We start from the raw sequence: 12327 nt of genomic DNA, 5'->3' as shown, positions 1-12327 counted from the left end.
TTGAACCCTGCCATGATGCCCACTACTTTTTTTCTCCCCTTTCGACAAACCGGGACGTAATCAGAGTACAGGAAGAGATGAATGCTCACAAGTAGGTCACGTAAGGCTTCTGTCAACAATCGTGACGTTAGTGCCTAGATACCGTCGCTTAGTTCTACCACTCGTTCTTTTGTGCGTCGCGTAGAGTTACTTGGGACATACATCATTACTGGACCACCCGATGAAATGGTGTTCTTTTTTCCTTTCAATTTCCGGAGAAGGGACGCAATTATTGATGTACACTTCTAATTTCGTTTCAGCGCTCGAAAAGGGATGTAGGAATAAGATGGGAATGTTTGTTTTGTTTATCAAAACTCGTAAAAGTTCTAGATCACCTTTGCTTGCCACATCATGCTACCAGGTGTAAACAGTTTGCCATGTAATGTATGTAAATTTGAGAATTTGATAAAAATACTTTGTAAATTTCGTGAAAACTTTAATATGATGCTAGTAAGTATGTTATTTAAGTTTTTGTGAAATATACCAAATGTTTACTCTATTCATAACATGTGATTTAACCGAATTGAGCTCGAAATCATTTCATTCATCACACAATTTATGTGAAATATCATGACAAGTTGTGTATATATATACCTGTACACACCTACGACCACCGAAAATTAGAAAGTTAGTGAGTCTCTTTTTTGTGTGTTTCTGTGTTTTTGTCTGTGTCCACTAGTGCTAAGTGTTATACATTATTATTCGCGTCTGTGAGACTTTCAAAAAGTGTTATCTATATATATATATAATATATTATATTATATATATGCATATGTATATGTATACATATATATACTATTATTTTATTTCTCTTTATCAAATACGAATGCTAGCTGCGTTGAAATATTTGCCTACCATTCTTTGACAATGCATGCGATTAAGAAAACATTTCGTGTTCTATATACATATGAAGGTTCAAGAATTTATGGCTTAAATTAGATTATAGATGCAATTCAAAATTGAGGCTATCTAATTATTCACGGTATTATGCAGAAGTTTCGAATTTTTTCAGTTTTTAGTCGTTTACTCAGAACACGGTTGTGGATGAAGCCCTAACCTATTTATTATCTACATCCTACATTGTTTTATAACTATTATAATAAATGATGCAGACAGTTATGTTCTGTGAGTTTAAGCGTCTTTTTCTATCATAGTCTGAAGCAATGATTCATAGGGGACAACAATGAGAAGCTTTTCCTTAAATATTTTTCATAACGAATCAATTGCTTTAGCAAAAAAGGAAGGAAAATTTCTGAGAGAAATAATTTCATCCCTGGTGAAGGCTATGCTTATGAGTAGTAGCTCATTCTCTTCCCTTGCATTGCATTTCACTCGTTGAGTAGCATTAAAAATACGACATCCAACCAGAAGAATGTGACTTGGTGAAAGTTGGGGCAATATTTCCTCATTCACATGTGTCCCTTCGTGTAATATCCTCGTTTTCTCAGTTTTTTATCTGATTCGCAAAATTCACCATGCCTCCTTCTCCGTTGGTATGGGTAACACGCATATTCAGAGAATGTAGGAACTCCTTAGATTCGTTCTACATCATTGGGAAATCTGTATTGGAACCGCAATGGAACGTTCATTTAAAAAGTAAGTGTTTGTTAGGGAAGTTTATCACGATTTAAAAGATAATAATCCTTATTTCAAATAATTACTAATTATTTAGAATTATTACCACTCATAGGATCTGTCCTTTACTCCTCAGATGAATATCATGCCACAAAATGTTTTTAATTTATTACCGAGTGGAGGCGAACATTTTGTTTGGCATGCAAGGTTTGTATAAAAAATATCGTTAATAATTTTGCCTGACGTGTGCGTAAAGTGCTGAATTCAGACAATCGGATAAGTGTGCGCATGATTGCATATCGTGTTGGCATTGTTAAGATGACGTGGCAGACCATTATCACTGAAAATTTGGCGATGCGAAAGATCTGCGCTAAACTCGTACCGAAGGACGGACGGCCAAATGCTGAGTCGAGTGTCTGCTTACGATAATTGTTACGAGGACCTTCTGCAAAGGCATCGCGACGATTCCCAAACTCCCTCACAGTCCTGACTAGACACCAGCACACTATTTCCTATTCCCGAAAGCGAAATCTTCCCTTAAAGGTCACCACTATAAGTGCCGCCAAAGAAGCTTGCACATGTACCCTTAAGGATCTTCCGGTATCCGCCTACCAGGGAGCCTTCGAGTCGTTGAAAACCCGCTGGAAAAAGTGTGTCGACGCTCAAAGGATGTACTTTGAAGGATTTTGTGGCAGAGTAGTAATATCTGAAATTATCATTATTATTTTTCTTTTAATTTTCGCGATACGTTTTTTACAAAGGTTTCCATTGAAAGTCAGAACATGGGAGTTTTCGACTAAAATCGCCGAATATTCTTTCAGTCATTGTAGTGGGCACAAATAATGGGAATACAGATATATATTTCAAAATGGCAAGGAAAATAAAGAATCAGCTGAATGACTCCTTCGATTCTAAAAAAAAGTAATTTACATGGAAATCATTTGAGGAAAGTATGTCTTAACCGACTCTAAAGTTGATTTAAGATAATTCCATTTAGATTTTAAAATTGAATGTCGCTAAATAAGACAAAATCTGATTTGGCATTGAATGATTATTTTTCGTTTTTGGTCCCTTTGCGTACTTTTAAGGTCGTAAGTAGTCTTTGAATTTATAGGTAACGCCATGGCTGATCGTATTTTTAATGATATGATAAAAGAGGAAAAATGTATACTTGAGAAGTATTTTTCTCCTTCATTCTTAGCTCCACCTTTTGAATTTCAAATTAAAAAATGACCTTTTATAGAACGTTTGCATTAAAAATAAACGCCATAATGATATTGGCGCTATGTTGCTATGTATACGGAGCCAATGGAAATATTACATTTAACAGTTGAAATGAGATAGTCACATACCGTTGTTTGACTCAGAATTGTTTCATCTAAGTAAATTTATATTTATAACGTGTTCCGTTTTAAGCTATTATCTATTATTATCACTTATCTACGAAGAGCTAATTGTTAATATTTTTCGTAATAAAATAATTCCTTATTGCTAAGTGTTACGTCTACAATATGAAATTCTGGTGCCATTCCCGTAATATTTTATCGTCTTTATGTATGAGGACTTCCTACGAGGCCTTCCGGCGAGTCTACATGTAAAGTTTCAGAAAAGAGTTTGGTTTTTGCAAAAGAAAGTTTAAATTGGAAAGGTCACGATTCATTTCTTCATGTTCACGTCCAGGTTATTTATTTCTTGTATAAATGGACTTGGGAAACATTCACCACGTTTTAACCTTTCTGTTGGCCTTTTTAAAGGCAAGCTTTTAAAATAACTCCGTTTAAATGCCATGATATCGCATGCTGTAATCTGATCGTATTTAGTAACTTATGAGAGCATCGAGGAAAATACCAAAACTGAGTAAATTCTTAGAAATAGACATGCAATTATCGGAATTGTGAGAGGTGGATATTGGTTTACATTCTTGAATCTAGTGGGAACCAACGGTAATATTCCATCGTAGCAAATAGTGCGTAGGAATACATTCACCTCCTCCAAAGTTTAGTCCAAATATTTCTTTTCGCATCATTTCGAGATGATAAATAACTCGAGAAAGATCAAGAGTTTTAAAACTTGATAGAAATCCTAGTTCTCCCCTTGCGTGCCAATCAAATTGGTGAAAGGAAACCTACGGCGGCTATTGGAAAGTTCATTTGGATAGCTACCCTCATTCCAACAATATTTCACTTTCAATAAGAGGAGTTATTTTATGCTCTAATGTCCATCACATAAATGGACATAAAGAGTATTCTGGAGGTCTCCTGTATTCCAGAGTGACATTTTGAAAATACTCTGTTAATTAAACTTATGAAAATATGCCAATTGGACTTAACCAATTTTATCGATATATTGATTGAAACTATATTTTAAATTTGATCTCTGTAACGCGTTCATTTTTTCAAATTAAAGTATAAATTAAATAATACGTTTATAACAGAGCGCATCGAAAACTTATCATTAGAAATAAAAGTTTTGTTTCCTGTGTCTAGAATTTTAAAAGGGTTTAAATCATTATTAAAATTCGAGATTGAATGAGAATTTTAGAATAATTGATTTTATATTAAATTTGAGCTTACAAAACTTTAATTGACGCTATTAATTTTATATAAAACTAATTATTGCTTAAGGGAAATAGTCAAAGAGTAATATTTTACTGATTAATGTTTCATAAAGCGAAACAGCTTATAAAATAAGCAATTACTATTCACGCTAGCTTCAATTTTTATATTCATTTTCCATTAAAATCAATGCCCCATCTCTACACAAATTAACTCCAGAAGTATTGATAATTTGATTTAAGATGTTTTAAATGAAGTTTATACTCCTGTAAACGCTCGAGTTTTGTGTCAATAATTTTCAAATGGAAAATTATCATTTCGAGTAAATGGATTTAAATTTCAACATCAAATATATAAAACAGAAAAAATGAAACAAGTTATTATGAGAATGAAAATATTAAACAATTATTGTCAGCGCACTTAAGTATATGCACTTACCTACTGTATATCTACATTAAATATTGACTTTCGAGATTAAATTTGTAAAAGTATCTTTAAATATTATTCAACTTTATTTATGGGCGGGATAAAACTCCTACTCACTCAACCTTGTTATTCCTTGCAGTGCATAGACGAAAATGTATTCCGCTTCATATTATGGATAGCAGCGAAAAGAAAGCGTGTCTTTGGTGTAATGATATATGTGTGTGTGTATATATATATATATATATATATATATATATATATATACACTACCTTGATCAAAAATTTCCCGGAATTTATTCAGAAAATTAAAAATACAAGTTTATTCATCTAAATCTATATTGTCCCCTTCAAAGTAATCCCCATCGACTGCAACACACTTATGCCAGCGCTTGATCCAATCCTCGAAACATTTTTTATATTCGGTTTTCGGTATGTCCATCAGTGCTTCCTGCGATTTTTCCATTACTTCCTCTCGGCTGCTAAAACGCGTTCCCCGTAATGGTTTTTTAACTCGATTGAACAGAAAGAAGTCACAGGGAGCCAAATCAGGTGAATTCGGTGGCTGTTGGATGGTATTTGTTGCATTTTTCGTCAAAAAATTACGAATAATGATAGCACTGTGCGACGGTGCGTTATCATGGTGCAAAATCCACGAGTTTTCTGCCCACATTTCTGGTCTCTTTCGGCGAATTGCTTCACGCAAACGTCTCATAACGCCCAAATAATACTCTTTGTTTACTGTCTGGCCTTCTGGCAAAAATTCATGATGCACTACACCGTTGTAATCCATGAAAACCGTCAGCATTGCCTTCTTTCTTGACTGAAAACGACGTGGTTTTTTTGGTCTCGGCTCATTTGGTGAACGCCATTCACTTGCCTGATGTCTGGATTGCGTGTCGTACTCATAAACCCACGTCTCGTCTCCAGTAATGATCCTTTTGATGAATGTGGGATCGGATTCAGCCTCGCAAATCATGTCTTTTGCGACGTCAACACGGTCTCTTTTTTGCATGAAATTGAGGTCTTTTGGCACCAACTTTTCTGCTACACGACGGAAACCCAAATCATTAACCACAATGTCTTGGGCGGATCCATAGGCAATGTTCAAGTCCTCCGCTATTTCTCTGATGGTTAATTTGCGGTTATTGACCAACATTTCTTTTACTTTATCAATTTTTTCACCGACTTTCGATGTCGATGGTCTGCCACTGCGTTCATCATCTTCGATTGACTCACGACCACTTCTGAACCGCTCGTGCCACTGGTAAACGACCGTTTTTTTAGAGAATCGTTGCCGAAACACTTTTCCAACATTTCCAACGTCCGTGCGCCACTAAATCCGTTTTTTACGCAAAATTTAATACAAGTTCGTTGTTGCAAATTTAAATCCATTTCTGAAATTGTAAAAAATCGCCAACACACACAGAGATAGATGTACTCTTGGCTACGTAACTTTTGCAAATGTCAAGTTATGACCCTAAGATTTAAAGGGAATATCAACAACAGATGTACCAATTTAACAAAAAAACAGAACTCAAATCGGAACGATGGGAGCGCCACACGGTGGTTATTCCGGGAACTTTTTGATCAAGGTAGTATATATAGATAGATAGCATACACACACACAAATATATATGTATATACATATATATAAATACATATATTTATATATATATTTACATATAAATATGTATATATATATTTATGAACATATAGTATATATGTTTTTTTTTCACACAAACCTGCCTTTTCTTTCTCTTCAGGTCCCTCATCTCTTCGCGCCCATACATGTCCACCATCAACGGCTTCCTCTGTCTGCTTGGGGCTTCCAGGGCGGCCTGCCTCTTTATTGACCCTTACAACCTCAGGGAGGTAAGATTTCCACCAGCTCTAAAATTACAACTGTAAATAGAAAATGTGTTACGAAAAGCAGGTTGGAAATAGATTTAAAATGTATTTACCAAAAGCCTACAATTGTGTTAAAAATGCAATATTTTGGCATGGATTTGGAAGAGTTCATGTTAATGCTAACTAACATGGAGCTCAAAAGAAAGGCAAAATTGAAGTAAAATCGAGGGAGTCGACTGTGATTTATGGAAATGTAATTTTGTACAATTCATTCTAAAAATCGCTCGAAACACTTCTCAGTTTACATTACTGTAGTTTATTTTACTATTCACTTTCACCTTTTAGAATTTCATCAAATATTTTCATACTTATCCTTTCTTAAATAATGCTATTAATTAAAATAAAAAGTGACGAAAGACCTAAATTTTTTAAAAATCCTCGTACATTTATTCAATATTTATGAAAAGTTAAAAAGCACACTTCTCTGAGGTTGCGAAGACATGATCTCATTACGTTCTCCCAACTACCTAACCATGGGAGTCAACGATAAACAACCTCAAAGGACAGTGGGTCATCGTCTAGACTTTTATGATCTTCAAGCTCACCGTGAGCCCATCGACAGCGCAGAGGGTACAATTGACCTTCAGTGGTCCGAAAAAGACCTTGAGCCGATGATGATAGGATCATAAAATGAAATAATATCTCAGAGGCCACGACCTGTCCTAAACCTGGAAAGAATCACGATGATCTCCTGGAACACGATTCGTGACATGCATTGCATTATTCATAGGTCGATGATTTATTTAGATATTAGCTGTCTACGAGGGTAATCTCTCATTTGTATAAAACTCTGTAGGCTCAGGTAAGGCGCTTTTATTCTTTGCGGAAAGAGAAAAACAGACAGGACAGAATTATTTATCATTCAGATTTCTAACTCAATATAGCAGTATTATTAGGAGACACCGAGTTCTGAATGGGATGAATTATAAAAGAATGGCGTTATCAACAAAGTATTAATTTAAATGGACATATCATGGGATGCGTAATGCCTAAACACTCAAAAATAAATATATGATAGAAAATTAGGTTATATATTTTAGAATATATGTCTTGAAGGCTAAATCTACCGGAGGAAATTTTAAGCAAGGCATAAAGTAAAAACCTATGGAAAAAAGCTCGCAAATATGTGCAGATGCCTCTGGGGTATTCATTTAACACGTAATGAAAATTATGAATGCTTAAGCGTATTGAATGAATACTTTATGTCTGAGCATATTATCCTAATATAAAAGCGAGAAAGCGCAAGTCTAAATATAGGAATATCAATGGTTAGTGTCATAGACAATATCGAAAAATACATCACCATGCATTCCGTGATAAATGTCACGGAGGAAGTGATTGAACAAAGGAATTTTTTCTGTTCAAGTGACTTGGGAATCTTCAGGAATATTTCATTTAATTATAGGCACAAGAGTAACAAAGAAGAACAAACGTGAGAATGAATTTACTAATTGGGTTTTATTTCAAAGTCATTTAAAAAGTAATAAAAATTAATTGTATTGGATTTATCGAATTACTAATTCTATCCTTTAAGCAAAGCAAGGAAGTGGAATTTATTATGCTCAACAATAATTTCAAACTGGAATAAGGAAGGATTTCAAAGGCATACTTTTCCGCTGTATAGGGCACTGGAAGGACAATACGTAGGTTTCTAACTGCAGTGGTTTAAGCCAAGTGCGAAAGTAGAATTTAGCAAAAAGAGAGAGATGAGAATTTCGAAAAAAAAACATGCCCTCCTAATAGTAATTTTAGGCCTTGCTTGGAAATAAGTTAAGGACAGCATTCAGCAAACGGGATATTTTCGGGACCATATATGGCGTTCTAACTTGAAACAAGAGAAAACAATTATGGCCGAGAGTTAGGTTTCTATTTTAATTTAATAAGCTGCTAATTATTTGCCTAACTTGAAATCTCGTTCTATTTGTATCATTATCATTTGAATACGCCTTTAATCACACCATGTTGAAGGTATTAACCACTTTTTGTATATTTAGTAATCATCCGTGAAATAATGTGGGAAATGCGACTTAATTTATGCTGAAGATATGAGAGGTGAAATTTCAACGCGGATATTTAGCCAAGGGAAGGAAATTGCCCCTGAAATTTTTTGAACGTCACAATTTCTCAAGAGTTCTCTGTTTTCTTTTCATGCCCGTTAGTAAACAATAGAATTCATATTCCTAACATTCGTACAGTGAGAGAGCTGTATTTCTCTGAAATAGTAGAAAGCGTTGAAAATATACTATATTTAAAATACAATATTAGCGAATAGGTAAGATATTGCGGCGATGTTTACATGTCGAAGGTCTGTCTTGTTAAATTAAAATTTTGTTTGAAGTGATCCTTGGAGCAAGCCTTTTAGCCTCGCTAACCGTTTTGGAATATTGTTTTTAATGCCTCGTAATTTGCCAACATTTTGTCTATGGAGTGCAAGTCAAGGTTTTAGTACTCGTATGTTGGCTTATGTGTGGTACTACACAATTAACCAAAAGGGAATAGTGAATGGTAAATTAATGTTTTGATTAGCACTTTGTCAAATCTTTCAAGACAGATTGAAGATTGTAAATAACATTAAAGCTCTCCTTGACCAGATATTACCAGTGAAGTGTAGCAAATTCGTGAACAGAATGGTATTGAATCCTCTTTTCAATGAGCATGGACGCTATTGAATTATTAGCTATCGGAAGTGATGAGAATATTTTGGCACCGTTATAATGTCCTTGCAGCTTTCGTAATTTCGAAGGAAATACTAATAAAAGTATTTTTCAAACGTAATTTTTATATCTACGCTAATTGTTGTATCTGTTTAGATAACAAATAAATATTTCTTACCAAGGATGCAATATGACCTCTTCTGGCCAGCGTTTAATGATGAAGGTGAGGCCTCGTCATTAAGCGTGACCTAGAATCTGGAGAGAGATTATATTCCGATAAAAATTGTATCTGGAATTGATAAAATGATGATACTTTTGCACGTAAAAAAATATCGGGAAAAGGGAAATAAGTGGAAGGAACTAAACTAGCGCACATTATTCGCACTTTCGGAATTCGGTGAAGGATTGTTCTGTTTTGAAGAGTCCCTGGAGGGCACAACGCAATGCCTGAACTGTTTTCCTTAATGCCGCGTGAGAACCAACGTCTCCGATACAAATACGGCCCATCCAAGAGTCAAAAAGTTGGATGTTGCTACTTAGCGATACAGAAACAAAAAGGTTTTTCGATTTCGGTAAAGTTATTTAAGGGATTTTCGGTTGTACTTTGAATGAAGTTGTATGCGTTTTTGAGGAAAATCAAGAACCTGTTTTTGAGATACTAAAAGTTAACTTCCTTAGACTTGACGACTGCAGAATGATCGTTTTATATACTCGCATACACTGATAATTTCGCGGCTGATTGAAGCATAATCGGAAGGTGCTGCAAGAATATTTTTACACATTAGATGAAGTAGCCATTTTCCCTAGAATACGTAGACTGCCAAAGTAAATTGATTAGAATTCAAACGTGTGATTAAACTTTATCTTTGAACACACAAGTTTCCAAAATCAGTAAATGATTACTTCATGGCCGTGAAGGTTTGTAGTTAAGGTGGCGGTTGTTCTGAAGCGATCTTTAGGTTGAAATTGATCCTTATCGTAGTAACGAAGGCTGGTAAAATCTATGCCTGAATTGCCGTAAAAGGAAAAGTAACGTATAATATCGCATCACGGGAGTCTTTAATAACATTTTTAAAACTACGTAGCGAAAATTTTACATTTCTTAAAATTATTTTTATTTGATCTTATGAATGCTTTGCGCTTTTCTGTACAATATTAGTATTATGATGTTCTCACGAATCCACCCTTATTCTTTAGTGGCTTCGAGCTTCGAGGTAAACAAAGGAAACGTTATACAGCACTCGTTAACCAAAAAAGATAATCCAAAGCTGCGCGATATTTTTTACATACTCTAAATTTTATGCTTTTCGTTAACTTTCGCTAGTATTCAGACACTGCATGAAACATTTCGAGATTTTGGATTCATATCAACAGGCATTGACTCAAGAAATAACGGAATTAAGAGACAAACCGCCCGGCCTGTGATAAAAATGCCCAGAACTATAAACTAAGAGACGCAGGGCGATATGAAACCTGTAACCCCACTCTAAATCGGTAGAGAAGAAAATTGTAATATGAAGAATAGCGAAGTAAGCCGTCGGAAAATAAATTCAAGGACAGATAGATTCAATTTCCCCCTCATAATTCACGACCACAGCACAAAAAGAGGAAAACACTAGCATATTAAAGCATACATCTCTTTTATAGGCTTCGTGTTCCCCTTTTTATGGGCAGTATCCTAAAAACCTCAATTCTCTTCAAACTTTTTCCCTCTTCGTTTTCACGACTGATGTCCTGAACCTCCCTACCTCACGCACAAGTGTGGTATTATGTCGAAGATGCTTGCCATTAGTAAATATTATGTGTAAACACTCCAGAATACTTTTATGTGCTAATATTTAGTTAATTCATACCATTTATGGGATTCGTTTTAGGTATGAAATTCCCGGAATAATGTAATAATTATATTTTTAAACGGAGGCAAGATGAATATAAATAAGAATTTATTATTAATTACTCATAGTTTTCTTTTCCACTGATAAATGCTATTGATATGCCAGAAATTAATTAATGTGAATGCATGTTTGACAAACCGAGGAATCCGTGGGGTGGTTTCTCGTAGTTTTTATCTTTTACTGTTTTAATTTGTATGAGACACTAAAGAAAGAGAGTACTGTTTTTTTCCAAGGGAGCAGATGTAACCAGCGAAAATTTAACGCATTAATTAAGGAGAAGCATAAAAAAATAACTAGTGTCCCAAACGACCTTCCTTTTTATTCAAGAAGGAACGTTTATTCGTTGGATTCCCGCAAATTCCTCAACCTCCTTTTTATAAATACACATTTTATTTTTCAAATTTATGGTTATTAATACCATCGCTATCCATTATCCCCGCCATTTAACTTTATAAAGACCTTCAAGCCCTTTGGGAATGATTCTTTCCGGACGGGGCAGTTCTTTCCTCGCAATTCCCCTCTCCTCGTCCCCACTCCCATGTCCGTCTTCTCCCCCTCAATTTTTTCTTTTTTTTTCGTCCTTTCCGGCCGCCTCAAAACATGCCTCTGCACTCAGAACGCGGAGACACCTTCTTCCTCTCTTTCCCCCTACCCTTTCCCGCCCTTCCAGTCCCTCCACATTTCTCCCTCGTCCCCACTCCTTCGCAGCAAGTACGCACCGCATTTTGTCCCTGCCATAATATTTGCGGAAGGGCAAAACTGAGACCTTCCCCTCGGATCGCAATTCTCCCGGCGCGCGGTGCGACTGTGGCAGGGAAGAGTGCTGGCGGGTGCGGGAAGGGGGGTGTGTGGTGGGTGGTTAGCGAGATTGGGGGGACGGAGAAAGGGGAGAGGGAAGGAGGAGGAAGTCATCATCTTGCCTGGGAAGGGTGAGTGTGTGGTGCGGAGGGGGCAAAGGTGTGGGGAGCGGGCGAAAGAGGTCGGGTGGGTATTTGGCGTTGGGGGTTTAGCACCGCTTCCACCCTCGACTCACGACGTCCTTTTTCCGGTGGTAATTAAAAATATCGCTGTAGTCACTCCGTAAATGTTTTCATTGCTAGTACCATCTTGTTCTTAGGTTGTCCCCCCAAAGTGTCGTACTTCGGCGGTCGAATGAAGCCTCCTAGTATTTAATTTTCAGTGTATGCTTTCGCTCAGCAAATGAAAGCCCAGATTTATTATCGCAACGCTTACTTATGGTGTGTGCCATAAAGATGATAATCTAAATGTGGTCAT

The 12327-nt window shown here is 35.9% G+C and overlaps 1 protein-coding gene across 1 annotated transcript in view; it reads left to right on the top strand.

Annotated features, from left to right (window-relative positions):
* LOC139698303 (uncharacterized) overlaps positions 1 to 12327 on the top strand; it is a gene marked incomplete at its 3' end in the record, with an annotated part of 92686 nt that overhangs the window by 27878 nt on the left and 52481 nt on the right. Inside the window, exon 2 of the mRNA XM_071597186.1 lies at positions 6359 to 6467. Coding sequence (XP_071453287.1) covers positions 6359 to 6467 — 109 coding nt within the window. The remainder of the gene's footprint in view (positions 1 to 6358; positions 6468 to 12327) is intronic.

This window comes from Hetaerina americana, unplaced genomic scaffold (assembly GCF_022747635.1).
Source record: "Hetaerina americana unplaced genomic scaffold, ioHetAmer1.1.p SCAF_81, whole genome shotgun sequence".
In the NCBI taxonomy this organism is placed as follows: Eukaryota; Metazoa; Arthropoda; class Insecta; order Odonata; family Calopterygidae; genus Hetaerina; species Hetaerina americana.
This window is presented reverse-complemented; position numbering and strand designations above follow the sequence as displayed.